The sequence below is a fragment of the Coloeus monedula genome (assembly GCF_965178545.1).
Source record: "Coloeus monedula genome assembly, chromosome: 1".
Lineage (NCBI taxonomy): Eukaryota > Metazoa > Chordata > Aves > Passeriformes > Corvidae > Coloeus > Coloeus monedula.
In genome coordinates, this window is record NC_138781.1 from 97,836,651 (window position 1) to 97,856,603 (window position 19,953).

At 40.9% G+C, this 19,953-nt stretch overlaps 1 protein-coding gene across 1 annotated transcript; it reads right to left on the reverse strand.

Annotated features, from left to right (window-relative positions):
• Positions 1–11,589: 11,589 nt before the first annotated feature.
• BLOC1S4 (biogenesis of lysosomal organelles complex 1 subunit 4) lies at positions 11,590–18,624 on the reverse strand. The gene is made up of 5 exons (XM_082285928.1): positions 18,391–18,624; positions 17,971–18,042; positions 16,653–16,754; positions 15,851–15,985; positions 11,590–12,571 (listed from the first exon to the last, which is right to left on the reverse strand). Exons 1-5 carry the CDS (start codon positions 18,601–18,603, stop codon positions 12,473–12,475), a joined length of 621 nt encoding a protein of 206 aa, XP_082142054.1. The 5' UTR covers positions 18,604–18,624; the 3' UTR covers positions 11,590–12,472.
• Positions 18,625–19,953: the final 1,329 nt, after the last annotated feature.

Below are 19,953 nucleotides of genomic sequence, written 5' to 3' on the forward strand. Positions count from 1 at the left end.
GCAGCACGAACCCGCTACCGCCCCTTCTTGAGCGCTGGAATAAGCCTGCCCATGCCTTTATAAGGCATGGGAACCCCGCTCTTTTTTCACGAAAAGATCCTGGTTAGGGTCAGGAGCTATTTATCCTCCACAGTAACCAAGCAGCTCCAAAACACCATATGTTTTCACATACCATTTTAGCTTAGTAATCACATGTGTCTTATTGATAAGAGTAGGCTGTGAGAAGAAATTCTGCTGACAAATAGTTCTCCTGCCACGGTGGGTAGAGTACATGGGGCGAATTCATACAGCTAAATGCTTTAGAAGTTTTACCCACTTGCTGTACATAAAATTGAAACAAAAAAGTGCTAAAGTACTTTGAAGTATAACTACATTTTCATGTCTAAAATGAATCACTTCCTGCACTGTTACAACATAATCCGTAGAAGGTATTAGTAAAATAAGGTTTTGCAGGTTGAAGAGGAACTGTGCTGATGGTGTGTTTCTGTGAAAAGGGTTGGATGTGAGTATGTCTCATTTTATCTGTGTAAGCACGCTGTGCCACTGTTATCTTCACATTACATCAAACGCCTCAAGCTAATCTGGCAAATATTAACTACTTTAACTACAGCGAACATGATACTTTGATTTAACTTCAGAAGTGCTGCATATCTACAAACAATAATTCAGTTACGTGTTTCCAGCTTTCATCTTCTCATCATCACGAAAAATCATCTGAGGTTACCAGTTTTTTACAATGCCTTTCAATATTTCAAGGTTCTTCTTGGTTTTGTGCCAAGTCTGCTGGCTCAGCAGGTTTTAATCATCCTTTGTCCACCTCTGTAGGCTCAGCTCCATGATAAGAAAAGAAAAAAAAAAATTCAGGGATAGGGTTTTTTTCTTCTTAACCAAGTAGCAGCAGCAGGTGGGGAAAGGCAACATCCCTTCACCAACGCACTGCTCCTCTTCCCTTCTTCACTGGCAGGGCTGAAACACAGGTTGAGGGAGTGTCACTGACAGCTGATGGGTTCACTGAGAAGAGGCATGAGGGCAAGTGACCACCATGCAGCAGCAGAAACCGCAGGGTGTGAGACCATGTTCATCTTCACAGCTGCCTGACATTTTCCTTTGCTGGTAGCAAGGCAGGCAGCAGAGCAGGAGAAAGAGGTTAGAGGAGGTGCAGAAGGAAATCTCTTTGAAGGAAATCTCTTCCCAGTCTCTCTGCTTCAAGTGGCAGTAGCTGGCTGAGGAGCAGGGTGGAGAGCTGGAGCTGGTACTATCAGAGCCCTATCAGGAAAAAGGTGCTGTTTTATTTGCTTGCAGGAGTGATCAAACCATGGGCCAGTCTGTGATTCCTGGTCTCTTAAAATGCTCTGCTAAACTTGAAATACTGGCCTGTACTACTCTAAGGACATGCATCAATACTCAGCAATAGCCAGTGCTACCCTATGGCCGTGACAAGGCGTAAAAGCAATTTTATATTTGTATAGTTGGGAGTCTCTGGTATTTGAAATGTTCATTTATATTCTCATACTTGATTGTTATATTTTAGATCTTTTAGATCTTCACGATATTCAGCTGAATTATAAAGCAACATCCCTTTGGGACCTGGACTGCTAACCAAGCACCAAGTACCTCCAAAAGTGATCAAGTACACCTGCATGCCATTGACACAACATCCTGTGAAGTCACAACTTGGAAAAGAGGGTTTCTCTGATCTGACAAAAATCCAGTGATACCTACAGGAGAAAAAAAAATGGAGCTTTTTCTGATCAGAAAAGGAAATCAGAATTACTGCTCAGATCTCAAATGTGAAAGTATCAGTGCAAAGTAAATGCAATGACTCATCAAAGATAGGAAAGCAGCGTAAGCTGAGACACACAAAAGCAAATAGGACGGAGAGAGCTGGGATTTTTTAGTATTTTAACATCACCTGCTGGAAGTTCCACACTAAAGAATAGTACTGAAGAACATTACCAGATGGGAATTTGGAGGAGGTATGTACACTAATAATTAAGAATGCAAACAAGCCTTTGAAAATAATGAGAATGATTAAATAAAAGCCATTGCTAATGAAATTTTCAAGCTGTAAGCCATTAGTATCCTTTTACCAGCTTCAGGCAGTATCAAACGAATGTGAATGATAACAAACAGGATTTTCCATTTGCTTTATGATGTATCAAAGCACCTCCAAATGCATGTTTGTTTAATAACTGCATGATTCCTTTACACAGAGAAAATATTAGGATGGCATTGGTATTATCCAATAGTAGGCATTGGAAACTATCTTACAGATACAGAAATGCCCTGTGCAGTCAGATGAGTTCAGCATTCTGCCTCTTATGGCAACACCTACTAAATGTTTCTGCAAAAGGTGCAGAAAAAAGGGTACAATGTGGACTGACTAATTTTCAGTTGTTTCATCTTCCTGTTAAAAGGAAAGCAGAACAAAAACAGTTGGCTAGAAAAAGTAACATTTAACTACTAAAGACTGGTGTAACCAATACTCTTTCTGGAAATAGGTTATAGAGCACACGAGAAGGAAAAATGGAATTTGAAAGGAAGTGCATGAATCATTACAACTAGGGGGTTAGTGATAACTCATCTGCAATAGAGCTATTTCATCAACATCCTGAAAATCTGTGGCTAAAATTTTGGTGTCAGACTGACTCTGGGCCATTCAGATGACAAAATATTCCTCCTTCTATCCTATCTTCCCTTTTCTCCTAACAAAGCAAATCCATTTCACCCACTCACATCAGCCACTTCTCTTTACCTCCATGTGACTGATGCTAATGCTCATAACCTCCTCTGGTGCCACCAGATACTTCCCTTCTTTGCTTTTCTGTCTCTTCTGGAAGCTTCCTGTACCTCTCTTTCTTTCTCCTGTGCCCAGCCTGCCCTGTGTGACCTGCTGTTTGCATTGTGACCAGCCCTTGGTAGCCACAGGCACTCCTGCAGTGCCCCACAGGTTGCCCCAGGGCTGTGGACCTGGCAAGGCCAGTGGTGGAAGTGGCAGTGTGGATTTCTGGGCCCAGCTTGGATTGTGCTGCTGCTGCTGCCTGCTGTCTCATACAGCTTGGTCTTCAGAGCCCCGTGCCGACAGCCTTCAATATTCCTCCAGGACCTTCCACCAGCCAGCCATATATGGCTAAATCTGTAGAAACTCAGGACTAAACAGATGTCTTTTTGATAGAGCAAGGAGCCCCAGGCAGATCCCAGGTTACCTGTTGTCTTCCCAGAGGTCTGCCTGCACACAGCTAAATACCCCCTTCCATCTGGCAAGGGCACCCCCCTCAGCAGGGCTCCACGGCAGCTGTGTGCCTTTTGTGAGGGCCCCGGTAGCATCATGGATTTCAGCCTGCAGATTTCTGTTCCAGCAGCAGTGCAAGTGAGGAAGTAACAGCCCGCCAGCTGCTGCCGGTGCAGATCCCCAATTGCTCATAGGCAAGTTCAGACACATTTAAGAAAGCCTGAGATGAACCTTTTCACATGTGCATGCTCTGATGGGCCCAGTTGATGCAAATACCTGTCATCATCAATGTTTTGAGTCATTAATTCATTCCTTCAGTTGGCATCTATCAGGTACAATTAGCTGTCCACACAGACTGGGACAGACATATGACAACACTGTCACATGTAGGCCCTGCCAGGGAGGTGTGGATGCATCCCATCCTTCTTTTAAATGCAACACTGAGCAGTCTCTCCACAAGTCAAACCATGAAGACAAAAAGTTTGTGAGAAATTCTAAACGTAACAAATCTGTTTTCCCCAGACACCCTTAACAAGCAACCCTAAGGACCAACAGTATTTATATGACTATAAAAACATCACATAGGAATAACATCATGTATAGTGACAAGAACCATAAGTGAACTGTAAAACTATGCACAAAGTTGTATCAGGCAACAAGAAAATTGCTTATTTTTAAAAATGGAAAAGGAAAATGGGCAAAAAATGGTGGTGGTAGAATATTTGAGAATATTCCTCCTCTTACAGTTTTGCTAGGCTTTGCTTCTGGGCTCTCTATTGGTATTTCCATTTCACCTGTGAATTAAGCCAGGTTGTGTAGCAGATCACAAAAAGTCAACTTGAACACAGTTGGAGATGTTAATTTTTCTTGTAAGAAAAGATACTGCTTTTTAGTTTGACCATAATGCTCAGTTGCTGAAGAAAATGAAAATAACTGAGCTGAAAAGAGGAAGAGTGCAAAAGCAAGGCTATACCTCTTTTATCAGCACTGTGCTGTTATCAGATGGCCACATCCACAAAACCCTCACACAGAAAACAGCAGACTATGATTGCAGAATAGTAATTGACTTCAACATCTTCCTACACACTGCAAGATAGAAGCAGCGTGTGATTAAGCATCATCACAGAATTACCGAATGGTTTGGGTTGGAAGGGACCTTAAAGATCATCTAGTTCCAACCCCTCTGCCATGGTGGGGGTTGGAACCAACAACAGTCTCAAGAGCTGGGTTCCAAGCAAAGGTTTGGAGAACAAAATGTGTGAGTATTGTTCAAAGGAGGGTGGCATGAGCACTGCCATTCTCTCGAGAGGCCCAGCACCCACCCAGCTGATGTTCTTCAGGTTCTTCTAAATGTCTGAAAGTACACAAATCTCGCCAGAGCAGGGCAGTGAAATGCCTGCTTCAGACTTGGGATGTTCCTCAACATGGCTCAAACTACGGGGGTTCTTGCTTCACAAAGAATCAGAGTAAAACTGTCAGCGTGGTTGTTCTCAACTAGCTCAAAGCAGGAGCCTCCATAGGAAATGCCACTTCCCATCTGTCCAGATGCTCAGAACGCTTCCCCTCTACCCCACCAGGGAGAGAAGAGGCTGTGTAAGAGGCAGCTCAGTCTCAGGATACAGAGGAGCTAAGGGAAAGAGGGGAGAAGAAGGTACCCTGGACAGACTTGTGACACAAAGAAGGATTTGGGAGCACTGAAAAGACAGTGTCTGTCATTTCCTTAAACTGTTACCTCTCTCCTCCAAGGCTGCAGTGGACTGAACAGTATGTGGAGCACGCTTCATGGGCTCTCTGCTTCAGCACAGTACCTCAATTTGAGTTTAAACACCATTTTACCAAGACCACTGCTCTGTAGCTTTGATAAGAAAAGGCAAATGACAGCCCAGGTGAGCACAAAGGGGACAACTAGGCCAGTTGTTGACCTCCAGTAGTGGGGTATCCACACAAACACACTGACCAACCCAGCACGTGCATTTTGCCTTCTTGTGCATTGCCCCACAATCTACTACTTTTTATACCCGATTTTGCTTTGTTTTAGCAAAACCTCATCCTACTGATTGAAAGTAGCTCCTGCTTAACAGCCACAAATTTAGCTATTACATTAAAATATCCTTGTACATGAACCACTTTATGAGTCAGAAAGTTAATCTGAGCAGTTACTCATGAATGAGATCACACAGCTCTGAGGTCCTGGAAACCATCAGTTTAAACATTCAGAAGAAGACAAGAAAGCACATTTGATATTGGGAAATAACTAGACAAGAAACAAGAAAAAGGCAGGTTGTGGTACTGTTTAAACCTCTGATTTCCTTCTGCCTTAAATTACATGGGGAGTCCTAGTTTTCTGATCTCAAATAGGATCAGATAGAACCAGCAGAAGCGGAGAAGGATCTCAGAAAGGCAGCAAGGTCATGGAAGTTTCATACACAAAGTAAAAGGGCTTTAAGCAACCTGTTCTACAGGAAAGTATCCCTCCCCATGGTGGGGAACCAGATGATCTTTAAGGTCCCTTCAAACCCACGCCATTCTATAATTCTTCAGCCAATGGAAGAGATCATGGAAAAGGAAATTACAGACATTACTACAAGAGGATGAGCAACACAGATGGCTCATGACTGTTGATTGTGTCCTCCAATAAAAGAATTAGAGGATATTAAAAGAAGCTTGTGGGAACACAGTTCAAAAATATGGATGTGGGATGCAACAGAGAAGGTGCTTTGGCAAGGAGATTCTATTTTTGTACACATTGCCTCTTGTCCTAACTGCTGAGAAGTGCTTGTCTCCCCCTCCTTCACTCCCTTCCTTCAGGTATTTATACACATTGATGAGATTGCCCAAGTCTTCTTCAGGATGAACCATCCCAGTTCTCTCTGACATTCCTCATAGGAGATGTTCCAGTCCCTTAACTGTCTTTGTGGACCTGAATGGAACTGAACTCATTCCAGTTAGAAGATCTATGTCAATCCCTCCATCATCTCCTCCCCAGCAGCTTTCCTACCTGACATTTACATCATGCTTTTCACAACTCCCACAATGTCCATATTCAAGCACCATCACATCTGTATAAATCACGAGCTTTGGTTCAGTCTTTTTACCCCCCCCCAGAGCGCTGTTTGCCACCCTGGGGCTATGCCTGTCCTAGCAAGTACTTCAGCACAGCAGTTCAGGCAGATTTGTAGCTTAATGTTTCAGTGAGTTTCATCTCGGCCTAAAACTAGTGCATGGCCAGCAGCATGGAATGAATACCCAACAGCAGTTGCAGCATGTCAGCTAAACTCCTAAGCAAGTCTCTGGCTGTATCCAATCCCAAAAGAATCCATTTTACACCCAGAGGCAGTCCCATGGTGCTAACTAATGAGAGACAGAATGCTATCTATTCAAGATGGGCACTGGTATCTTGTACAACCCTGATTTTGCTGACCTCTATTATTGACTCTGTGTCCTCATAATTTCATCCAACTCACTTGGCAGAATCTTGACTTATCTCACTGGCACATGTAATGAGTTTGCAATGGCACTGCTCATCTACCTTGTCAGCTAACAACATCATAGTTGATTTTCCTTAGGCAAGATTCCTCTGGCATTACTGCTTCGTGTTGTCCTTCAACTACAGAAACGCAAATTCAGGAGAAGTCAAGCTAATAAATCCAGAAAGAAAACATAATTTCTGTTCAATTATATTGTTCTGTATTTTTCCTCCCAAATATTTTTTTGCTTAATAATACACTGGATTTTAGATGCACCAGCCACACTTCCAAAAAAGTTCCCAGCAACCTCTGACACCAAGAATAAGAGCACTGCTTATCACTAGCAGTTGAACCACCACGTTTGAGTTGATAAAATATTGCTGGAAACAGGCATCTGAACAGGACACAGACATCTCTGTAATGACAAGAAGGTTATTCCTAATACCCTATTTCTTTTCTCTTCTTCTTTCCCTCTGTGTTTCCAATCAAAGCCATCCCTGTAGAGAAAAGGGCTAATCAAAGAAACATGAAGGAAACAGATGTTAATTTCGTAGCAGGCATCTCCCCAGCAGTACATGGAGAGACACTGCCAGGGAAAGTGCTCTGCTTGCCTTCTCAGGGGGATGGCTGGGAGCAGAGAAGTGTGACCCCTCACACTTCTGCCAGGATAGCAATGCTGGGGCTGGACTGTTTGGCTTGGCAGGACTGATTTTTAGCCGGAACAGCCCAATGGTCTGGCTAACTCCCTGCCAGTCCTACTGCTTTCAAGAAAGAGGCAGTAACCAGAGGCAGTAACAGCAGCCTAGTCCAGACACACACACTAGAACTGGTCCACAGTTCTGGTACAGTTAAAGCCCCTCCTAAAACTATGTATATGTACTTGGGAGTAGTGCACACCGGAGGGAAAAAAAAAAGCATCAATATCACATTTGTATGTCATGTCTGTTGTGGATCTCCATTCATACCTCCCAGTTCAGGGATCTTGCACTCATCTGTTGATGCTGCTCATTGCTCTGTCACCACAAGCTCACACCTTCGCACGTACCCTGGTTTATCTCCTGGCTATGCTATTTTCTTCCTCTTCCATTCCTGCATAAGGCTCTTACCATTCCTTTTTTCTTTTTTTAATGAATCAATCAGAACCAGCTTTTTTGCCAGTCTGCAGTTCTCCACAAACCTTTTAAATTCACTCACAGAGAAATAATTCAGGTGCTTCTGTCGTATTTAGTGCCAGCCCTCAGTTTTAAAGTCCTAGGATTGTGGAAATTTCTGCTTTTGTTTTTTGCTAAAGGTTGCTTTCTAGATCTCTTGCTTGTAAAGAAACTCCTGACACTGTCACCTGTAAGGAACAGATGGCAATTAATTTATTTTTAAATAATGTAGGCATTGAGCTGTTCTCATGAAACCTACAGCTTCTGAAACAGTGGGAGATAAGAAATCGAATTGGATACTTATTCTTCTTTTCTCAGTCAGTGCTCTTTCTCCCCATGAATTCTGTCCCTTTGTCTTTTCACTCAGAACCCTCTGATGAAATTCTTGCTAACATTCAGTTAATTTTCTTAGCTCTGTCAGCACATTTATATATCTGTATTTTCAATATACTTTTTCAAAAGAATTTTTAAGATCCCATATAGATAGCACATTGGAATGATTCTTTATGCAATTTTAATAACTTTTTTATTACTTTCAAGAGTCCACCAAAGAACGTACAGCCAATATTTAAGTTGACAAAAATGAAATATCGTTTTGAGTCTTCTATGTGGATTTTAGACAGGATATTTTGGTTTTCCTACCATATCCTTTACTCTGACACAATTCCAAACGCGCTATTTCAAATTTTCCTTTTCACACTGTATCTATAGGTGATTGCATTCTGTCTCCCCAGCATTGTACTGTACTGCCCATGAGAAGTACCCTCCGCTCCCCTTTTTTCTGCTTTGCTTGTTCCTTACCACTTTTAAGACATCATGCACCATTCGCATACCACTTAAAAGTTTTTCAAAATCATAAAAATGACCAGCATTGAAAGAGTTTGTGAGTAGATAACATCAAGCAAGAAAGTCAAGAAAACTCCCAAGATCTCCGAGATCAGCTGGAGCTGGGGTCTGTACTACCATCTTTAGGCTGTACTACCACCCATCGGCCTGAAGTAGAACCAACAAAAGCAGCTGAGTGGACAAAGCCTCTACTCTGCCACTGCAGCACAGCCTGCCACAACTGCTCAGCTCCTACAGGGATGTGAATCCCAGCAGTGGGAAACTCCTCATCCCTGATGGATTTAGCTGCAGTGGCTAGAAAGATACAGACCCCCATTATGGTCCTCTTTGATCACAGCTATATCTGATAGGGATTTTGGCTTTTCAAGGATTTTGTTGGTAGCTGGTCCAAGACTAGATTTCTTTTCTATGAAAGGTGAGGGAGTTCTAAAAAGTAATCACTTAAAAAACATTTTCCTCTTCCTTCTTTTTTTTAAGGGAACATTTTTTACCAATTTCAAATATAAAGTTCTTTTCACAGGTGAAGGTACAAGCTATCTTGCTCTTCTTTCTCATTCGGGGAGGTCTGTCACTCAGGATCACTCTTTACAGCTTAAGCTTGCTACTTAACTCTTAGTATTGCACATAAAACTACTTAACCTTGAAGGTTATTGTCAGCAGAAGCAATGAAATGCCACAGGTTTTGATGTCAGTGTAATCCAGTGCATCTTTAAGTAATTTATTATTTTATTTGGTCAGATAAGTCATCAAACCTGTTTCTTTTCATTGCAGTCATCTGCATCCTGTTGTAATTTCTTTGGGCTTTATTGCAGTTGCAGCAGCACTGCTCAAGTGGAACAAAATATGCTGGTCCAAAAAAAAAATAAATACAAATATCAATCTTTATGTGCCTACTTCAGGCACAGTTTATCTATAACTAAATATCTATATAAGACAGATCATGCTGATTTTTGTCCAGGAGCTATGAAAAATGTAGACCTCTGACATTCATTCCAACCAGCATATCTTGTGAATGGAGATTCTGTTACATATTGACATACATTGTACAGCAAACAGGTAATCTTTAGAAAGCTGCAGCATTAGTTTCAATTAGCATTAGGCTAACTAGTTAACATTGGCCTAAAATGTACGTAACTATAAGAATATAAAAACTTTTAGCATAACTTTTGCTATGACTGCTTTAAAATGTTTGCCTAATGTCATAGAAGAAAAGTAAGATTTGCATGTAGACTTCTTTATTTATATTAAACATTAGCTCATTTCACGTGCCTGATACCCAACCTTTAGCAGCTCAGCAGAGTAATCACATCTTGCTTTACACCAGCTCTGGATGAAGAGCTCTTCATGCTAAAAACAGGTGACATAGCCCCATCATTACTGGCTTGTATCTTGGAACTCAAGCAAGAGGACAAACATTGTGTAAGAGAAGATGCAAGTACAGCTTTCTGGGTCTGTGAAAAATGATATCGGTGGATTTTGAGATTCAGATTTTATTTACAGCTGACAAACCTGGTAAATACTGAACATAGCTCATGATGTAGTTATTACTGGGTTTACACTAATGCAAGGTAGTAACAGACAGAATAAAGGAATATTCTGAGTCTTTCTTTACTGAGTGTGAACTCTTGGGATGTTTTTTATGCTATTCCTGCTTCGTGAGACTGACCATGAATAAGGAGACAGCCCAGGTGGTACAAACTCAACAGCAGAGTGCATTTTGTCATTATTATGAGAATACCTTAATTTCATAACTGTGAGCTTAATTTCATAACAGATGAACTGTGACCTTGGTATTTTGTACCATGTATTTTTAAAAGCCACAATTTATTTATTGTCTGTATTTTTATAGCATTTCCTTAAAAATTTTTCCATGTATTGTCCATTATTTTCAGTAATAAAAATATTTTGGAGCATTTCCAACATAGAAATATACCAATTATAGGAACTGCCTAATTTTTGTTTGTGGTGTGCCTTGAAGATAGATACAACCCTTTTTTTCCCATACAACAGTTCAACATAAATGCCACTACAGAATATAGGAAATTTCACTGTTATTAATATGAACAATATTGTGTAAAAAATAGTCAGCTGTATAAACTTGCTGAAATCTTTATTAATATTTCAAACATCATCTGTTTAAAAGAAACTGCATTTTGGTTCCACTCAGCAGAGAGCAAAGTTATTTGGGCAGGTGATTCATTTAATTAGAAAGCTGTTCTAAAGATAACTTGTTTTTTTTCATACCAGTGTTAGTATGCTTAAGAGTATTTGACTGTAGCCTTATGCTGCTACACTAAGTATGTACTTCTATTAGATCTCACAGAGGAGTAGACCTTTAAGCATTATTTATGCATACACTGAAAGGTACTGCACCTTTTAGAAATGCAAGTGTTGCTCCAGAGGAACATCTGAATAATGAATTATTTATGATAGCAAGGAGGATGGGAGGGGAGCCCTTCTTCAAAGTCATGTCTGTTTCTTTCTGCATGTTAACATGTAATTATTTTTCTAGAGTCTTGATGTTAAAATTCAGGTAAGTTTTACATCAGAACTGCTTTTGGACTTCAAAATCTTTGTTCTAATTTTTAAAAAATGTTGCTTCAGATACTGAAGATGTTTAGAACGCAATCCCTGCTGCTCTTTGGAGACAGGATCTATTAATATACAATCTCTGCTCTGCAACTCCATACCTGTTTTGTGCGTGCAACATGAAATCTAGAGAAATATTGTTTCTCTAAAGTATTCCTCCTAGACTCGAATTTTGAGTATTTCTAGTGAGTTACACTGGCAATAGAGCAGCACGGGTAAAACTTGTTCAGATTAATACAATTTATGATTAACACCTGCTACGTGGGTCAATACTGTCCAGTGAAATGCAAGACCACAACAGGGGTTAGCCAGCTATTAGTTTATTGATAATATAAATTGCAATCAGCATGGGAAGCCTCAGTACCACAGAGAGTTGTGAAGAAAAAACAGTCTGGTCAGGTACCGGATTGAGGTTCAGTCCAGGGTCATCCCTCCCTCAACTTAGAGACTTGTTCCTTTTGGCAGCAGGTTTTATAGATCTATATATCTCTCTCTATATAAATCTGCTTCATGCCCACCTGGTTACACATCAAACAATACAATCATGCAATAATTAGAAGCTTGGGTCACTGTGAGGATCACCAGTGGGGGCAGGATGTTTGCTTTATGAACTGGGACTACATCACATGCATTGAGCCATGTCCTTGATTCCTTGATAATCTTCAAAGTCCTTCCAAGTCCTGCAACAAGTACATCCCAATGTGGTGCATTTCTCTGTACAAACTGCGGGGACCAGGCTTAAAACCTTGGAATACATGATTTTATGCATGCTTTTTCTTTCACCTCAATCAGTACATTACGAAAAAAGACAAAACCCCCTTATCCTTGTGGTATAGCTATTTACACCTGCAGCAGCACAGATACTTACGTGTTAAAAAACTTATATACAATAGTACACTTCCTATTATTTCTGTATTTAAAAAATGTAATGCAAAAATATTCTTAAGTTCCTTCCCCCAAATAATTTGAAAACTTACATGGATGGTGTTTTAGGAAGGCTTTTCAAATAATGTGCACAAACAAAGATCACCTGAAAATTTTTGCCTGAAGGAAGACAGTGAGAATCAGAACAGCAATATGCCATCAATAGTGCTGAGAAAATGCAGCTGTTCTGAGGTTGGCATTTCTTTTGTTCACTTGGCTCTCTCTATTCTGGCTGATTCATATCAATCCCAAAGCAAAAATCATCAATAAGGTGCTTCATTAAGACATGGAAAATAGTCTTCAGTCTTGAAGAGGACTGGAGGTTCATAGAGGCTCTGCTGTTGTCGTGAGGAAGACGATTTCTGCAAATTAGATAAGTTTATTTTTCGCCTTTTTCAAAAAGCATTTTAAAACAAAGCCTGCAGAGCTAAAATGCAAAACAAGAAAAGTTTTTAAGGCGTATCTCCTTAGCTGAATGAATTCTTAATCATAGCTCAGATGAGTCTGGCATGTTCCTAATGTTATTGAAGAAATGCAGCCTTTGATCTTTGCCATTCCAGCACCTAACCAGGCTCAGTCCTGGAATGTGTATGTATGAGATGCCAGCACTGCACGAACCAAATTGTACCATCCAGCTGATGGCAGAATCATTGTAACCTTCATCCTTTCCAAGCCATACACCTTTACCTTCTCTGCTCCAGCCTTTGAATTCTCCTCAGCTGCTTCTTTTGACTCAACTCTAGGCCTGTGTTGTCATTTAGTTACTCACAAAGTCTTCCTATGGAAACACACCTAGCAAATGTTTCTTTCTAGAAGGTTGCTGCTCCTTCTGAGCTTCTTCACTGTTAAAAGTAATCTGGCAGTGGACTGGAAAAGAGCTGTTACACTGTTTTTCAGGAAAGGTGTACATGTTTCTTTTAAATATTAACTGTACGTGGTTTTGCTGTATCAAATGGCTCATTGGAAGAGACGACATCAAGGACCACTAGTGACTACTCTCTCAGCCTTGCTGCATGCAAATAATGCTGCAATGCAACACAGTCCCAGGGTCTGTTTTCAATACATGGCATTAAATAGAGTGCTTGAAATCAAGATTTCATTCATTAAAAATTGTTTTAAACTAATAAAAAGATTTTGATGAACTATTTTGTAGAGCCCTCAGTCTGGAATGAGGAAATTAGTCTTCACCAATAATAAAGTTAAAAGCATACCAAATATCATCAGTACCCTTGGAGTTTAGAATGCTTTTACAGCACCAAAATGAAGATATAAGTAACCATACCTACAAAACAACAAAGTAGAAATTTCCCATTATTCAGTTGAGCTGTATACTTGTACTCCATATGAAATAAGCACACATTCTCCTGCTATATACAAAATTGCTGATATACTAAATTGTCTTTAACTTTACAATACCATTAATTTTTCTAAGTTTGTTTTGCCATTCAAGTTGTGATGAAATTAAAAAATATAAACAAAGATCTAGTCTATGAACAGTGTATATTATCAGTGTTCTCTGTATCACAAATTTTGCCAAATGTAAAAGCAACCTTCAAAATCAAAGCTGTAATTTTCAAAATAATTTCCTACTCTGTACTATGAGATAACACCCTACAAGCAAGGGAAACTAAGGTTTTCTGCAACTCCTGACACTGATTTAAGAGGTGCTGTATTTGCCTCTGTGTAAGGGGATTATTTCAATCCAGTGAGGAAATTTATAGGCAGGCACAGAGTACCCACAATTGCCTAAGCACACATTTATGATTAGTTGTTTTTGCAGCTGCTTAACAGACATTTTTACCTTTTGAGAGTCTACATTCTTAGTGATATTAGAAGTCTTATAGTACTGTTCTTTACACTGCCTGGTATTCACAAAGGAAGAACTTTGGGCAAAGTCTGAAAGGGAGATTATAAACACACATCTTGAGAAATAGAAAATACAGCCTCTGTGTAAAGAAACATACATTTAAATGAGAAGAGAATGAGGGAACTTGACTAAATTAAAACTAGCAATGAAATGTGAACTACAGCTACAGTGAAAATCATGACATCAGAATAACCTTCTTTTCCAAACCATGTATTTTAGCATGGATGTATTGAGCCAGTTAAATGTCAGGCACGTGGAGAAATCTCTATAGGCATTTTCACTCTGATACGCTTGTGTTTACTACTGAAAAGAGGTATTTTACTATGCAGTACCCAGAACCACTGAGGAACAGTAACCTGCCTTTTAGTGAATCAAATAATGCCAGTAAGTTCTGAATGTTACTTTATTGCTATCCATACTCTAAGAAACCACTGGAGATGCCAGGTTCACCTTCCTGACACTTTCAAAGATTTTCTACCTTTTTAATTGTGGAAAAACTGCTTATTTGATTAAGTATTCCCACACAACACTAAAAAAAAAGCACTTTCTTAGAACTATCAAACTTTTCAACTGAAGATTATAATTCCATGGTTGATAACTGCTTTTAGCAAAACAATGGAATACTGTTGAACATTCTTCAAGGCAACTTAAGCAGTTTTTTAGTTTTGTAACTGGCCCATAAAGAGCAGCTTTGTGTTGTTGTTTTAGTTTAGGGTTTTTTTTAAAGAAAAAATGACAGAACCCTAAACTTAAACAGCAAGGAAAATGAAGGAATGAGATGAGAAATTAACTAACTTAAAGACTGCACACTAAACTGTACTGAAGAACAGGTTCCTTGAACTGAGCCTTAACAAGACAACACATGTTCTTTTTATATGTATTTTTCTCTACTGCCACACATGCTTGGAATTTGTAGGAACAAAAATACCTCAAAAAGCCACAACCTTCTTCCTCTCCCCCTCGATGAAGCTATTTTTTCCAGCTTTCTTACCAGAATACAGAAACCTGAGTTAGTACAGGATGAATATACAAAGATAAAATAATCTGTGAGCTGACAAGACGCAAAAGAGAAAAACTTATAAATGGACTACTGGCAGGCGATGTCAAGAAGCATCAGGTATTCAGGTGAATTTTTTTTTAACCAGAAGGTTATTTTAAACCCAAGGCATAATGCCAGTTCAGTGTTAGGTAAAGCATCTCTGAAATATACCAAAGAGAGCATTTCAAGTTTTTTGTAAAGACAGAGAAAACTGCATCCTTAGAAAGTTCACCAAGGTGGTAGCATGATTATCAAACAGTGTGGATTGAATATAAATATGACCTTTACTTTAAAAATACTGTGCAGATTAGCTTTCATTTTCTGTTTTGGTAACATTTGTGCAGTGATGTTATCAATGCAGTAGGATTCTTTAGCAGTGTTGTCTGTACAGGCTCTTCCTACTCGTTTTGCATACCAGGAGAGATCAGGGGTGCTTTAGTATAAAGGCTTGTGCATTATGTGCTTGTTTGTGTGCTTCACATTCATTTCTTTGTGTGCTTGGCCTTGTTTTGCAACGTTACACAAATCCTTGTAAGAAATTATATTTTTAAGTCGGGTTGTTATCTTTTTTTTTTTTTAAAGAAGCCTGAGAACTCTGTAAAAATCCTAATAAAGTATATAAAAAAGGTACAGCTACATTCAGATACATGTGTAAAAAACTTACTCTTCTTTTAATCATCTGCTCTAGTAAGCAGAGCAACTAAGCTGGTCACATGGCAGCAAAACTTTACTTACATTAAGGAAGGATGGCATGCTGATTGTGTGCAAGATTTTCCTGAACGTGCTTGGAAAAGCTCCAAGGTCTGTTTCTGCCTTTATGACCCGTTCTTCCAGTCCAGCTACGCTATTCCCAATCATTTTCACAAAAGCCTAGTGGGGAAAAAAACCCCCAAAATAAATACGACATTTTCACTAACAAAATAAAACAGGATTATGTATTGCAAAACAGTGGTGAAAGATCCGTTGCTTAAATGAGGAGTCAAAAGCTTCATGCTCTATTTCCCTTCTGCTTACAAGTCCATTTTAATGCTAGAAATTACTTGAGATACTTAAAAGGCTTAAAACCAGGTTAAATCTAATAAAACAATCTTCCTTTTCCCATTTACCTTTCAAAAAACTAACCTGGATTTTTCAGAATCTTGACTTCTACCTGCCTTTCTACTGTCCAAAAACCAAGGATCTGAATCAAGACTTTGAGGCTTTATTGGGGATCAAGAGACCTCTCATTCTAGTTGATTCTGAAATTTTGAAAGCTAGTGCAAAAAACTCCCTTGCTTCAACCAGTCAATAGACTTTTTTTCTTTTTTAATATGTTAACAAAAGATCTAAAACATGTTTGGGGTTCGCACAGTGCCCAGAAATTCTTAATAAATTTAGTCCTCTTTATTAACCCTGAAGTGCGGAACCCAGAGTGGACATGGAGAACACAACTGACCTGAGCTCACTCCATGTGTGTGCATGCACACACAAATATGCAGACATTGACTCTTCCTCCCGTTAGGAAACAGAATGCATCTAGAAAATATCAAATACGTACCTCTAGTTTGTCAATCTTCCTATATATCTGCCTCATTTCTGTAGCTTTTGTGTAAATTTGAGGTATACTTTCATTGACAACTTGAGAGGAATCACTTCGAATCTAAAGACAATTCAAAGAAATGATACAAAAGTCAATGAATGAAACAAAATGTGTACTAGATTTTATTCTGGAAGCTAGACCTATGCTCCAATGAACAGACTAAAATTTAGAGTTTAAAAATACCAGACTAAAAGTAGTATAAAAACACTAGATTAAAATCAATACACTACAGCTTTTTTGTATAGTTTCTAAGAAACTTTGAAGAAAATGTATTTTGCAGAGACTAATATTTACCTTCCTAATTATATTAAAAATAGGCTACTACAATCTTTTCTGAACTGAGATTTTCCAAGACACACTAAAGAATTAAATATATTAAACTAAAAATTTCACTTAAGTTTTACTACCTGTACTTTTCCTCAGGTTTGTTAAAAAAGTCAGGCCACAAAAATCTTAGTTTACTGATATTAAAAAAACCTCCAGACCTACAATAAAGTTTCCCTTAAGAGTTGTGCAGGAGAACCATATGTGCTATGCTTTAAAAGACAGCCTGTCTAACAGTGTCAGCTTACAGGAACTTTCCATTCAGTTTCCCCATCTAACCCTATGAGAAAAGTGAAAACAAAGCTGCCTCTCGGAAAAGAGGGTCCCCTCCCCTGAAGACAAATCTAGCTTTAGTGGTTTGGCAACTCTGATTAGATACTTTCATTAAAAAAACCCACAAAGGATGTCTTTATGTATTTTAAAGGAGAAGCAGAATATCATACTGTTCTTTTAAACCTCTGTCATTGCACCATTCAAAATGGGATTCCGTGCATGTACATGGACAAGAATACAAATACATAAATATGCAGTTAGGAAAAATTTCTTCACTGAACGGGTTGTCAAGCATGGAAGCAGGCTGCCCAGGGAAGTGGTGGAATCCCCATCCCTGAAGGTATTTAGAAGATGTGGCACTTTGGGACATGGTTTAGGGATGAACATGGTAGTTAGTGCTGGGATAACGGTTGGATTTGATGATCTTAGAGGTCTTTTCCAACCTAAGACATCCTATGATTCTATAGCTATATGGACACATTTTGCTCTGATGCGAAAGTTTGGTAGCTTTCATCCATGAGTTACCTAATTACCAAAATAAGTCATCTAATTATCAAATGTGTTTACATACTGGAATCTGCCTAGACTAAAGGCTTCTTCCTGTCTATGTCTTACTTACAAACACCGATTAAACTGTGTTCTGACTTCAAAAACACAACCACATGCAAGTTATACGTACCATGTCCAGCATTCCCACGAATTCATCCACCCTGGTCAGTAAGTCTTCTAGACTCTTGTCTAAGCTTTCTATCTGCAAAACAGAGATCACTTGAAGTACTTGAAAACACACGCACACACAAAACCCCAGCCAGTCTCACAAACAAGACCACCGAGTATGGACACCGGTCAGACTACAGCCAGCCTCCCAGGAATCCCACGGCTTTTCCCTCTCTTCGGCTTCGTTCAGCGCAAGGGACGCGACCCCCGGTACGTCCTGTCCTGCACAGCGCCAGACCAGGAGCGTCCAGCTCCAGAGGGCTGCGCTCCCACGACAGCCCTTCCCGGCGCCGGGCCCGCCGCATGCCCCTGTGCCCGGGAGCTGTGCCCGGGAGCTGTGCCCGGGAGCCCCCGGGGCGGCCCGGCCCGGCCCCTCGCCCACCTGCTCGCTGAAGAGGCTGCGGTCGGCGAGCAGGTACGCGGAGTAGGCGGCGGCGGTGGCGCTGAGCGACGCCTCCGAGACGTCCTCGTCCTCCGCCTCCCCGAGACCGGAGGCTCTGCTTTGGCTCTGGGACACGTTCCCGCTGTCCGCGCCGGGGCAGGCGTCCGGCAGCTCGGCTCCAGCGGGCTCGCCCGCGCCCGCGGCCGCCGCCATCCCACCTCCCGCTCCCGCCGGGCCGCACCGCCCCTCACATGACCGGGCGGGCCGGCGCAGCCGCGCTCCCGGCGGGCGGGGCGGGATCGGCCCGGCCCCTGCGGCCCGGGCGCACGCATCGCCGGTCCCCGGGCTTCAGGGAAGCGCTGCCGGCTGGAGGAAGCTCAGGCTCCGCCGCCCCCGCTGCTCGCTGGGACAGGAACGCTGCTCCGTCTGCGGGAGCGTTTGTGGAGGATGTGCCCTCTACCGAGGGCTGGCGTGCCGCTGCTCCCTCAGCCACACACCCTTAAAGCCCTGTTCGGTAATTTAATCCCATAGCCGAAGGGGCCCCGGTGTGTGAAACCCGAGCGGCTGAACCGCGTTTCCAGGCAGATTGCTCCGGTTACGGCCTGAGTTGGGAAGGGAGGTCACTGTGAGACGACACTGTAACACAGCTTCACTTATCGTTACGGGGCACTCAAAACAGAAGCTGGGTTGTGTGTGTGTGTGTGTGTTTTCCCTAAAACGGCGTTTGCACAATATGTTTGCAAGCCTTAAAAGTTATTTCACTAGGTGTTGGATCCAAAGCCAACACATCAACAGTTGGCTGTTCTCAGTTTGTAATTTGTACGTGTGTGTGAAACAACTTACACTTCCTCCCTGCTGCGATGAACGGGGTGGAAAAGCTTGGACAGAGTGTAGTAGCATGCTTTCTATGGGCACTGACAGCCAGAGGCTCCGGGGAAAGGTGTGCAGTGGCAGGCAGAGGTACGCCCCTGGCTTTTTTCCAAGGAGCCAGAATTACCCCTCAAAGCCCTGAAGTCTGCAGCAGGCCATGCTATGAGGAGGGTAGGAAGATAGCTGGTTCCAATGGAAATCAGAATAACAGGAGCCTTTAGTAAAAGCAACACTCAGAAAAAACACTATGGAAAGAAACTCGGTATCGCTGAGCTTAAAGAAAGTGATCGAAGTCTGTACTGGTACAGAGAAAAGCACGGCAGGAACATGGTTACATAGTTGAAGAGCCACCCAAACCGGATACCTTGTTGTCACAGGAAAGGGAGATACTTCCACAAAAAATGCTTGCGGCACAGGGAAAAAATATAGAGTAGAAGTAAGACAGTGCACATTTTATTGCAGACAGGTCACATTTTCATCAGTTAACTAAGGTAAAACGAGTAACTTCAGCCAGACAAATCCACTTATTCATAAAAGTAGTCTTATTTAAGGTGTAACAAATTTTTCCTGATAAGATGGTCTGATTGCCTGAAGCATATCCAGCTATTCATTTTTTTTACTGCACCAATAATCAGGTTCTTTTTTAAAAATGAAAACCTTTGGTAAAGTACAAACACAGTTTTAAGACGAACA

What these genes read in the sequence shown, in the direction of transcription:
- BLOC1S4 (XM_082285928.1), bottom strand. Translation starts at nt 18,603, where the DNA reads ATGGCGGCGGCCGCGGGCGCGGGCGAGCCCGCTGGAGCCGAGCTGCCG. An exon ending in TCGTGGGAATGCTGGACATG is followed by an intron (nt 16,755 to 17,970) that starts GTACGTATAACT and finishes AATTGTCTTTAG; the next exon opens with ATTCGAAGTGATTCCTCTCA. An exon ending in GCATGCCATCCTTCCTTAAT is followed by an intron (nt 12,572 to 15,850) that starts GTAAGTAAAGTT and finishes TCTAATTTGCAG; the next exon opens with AAATCGTCTTCCTCACGACA.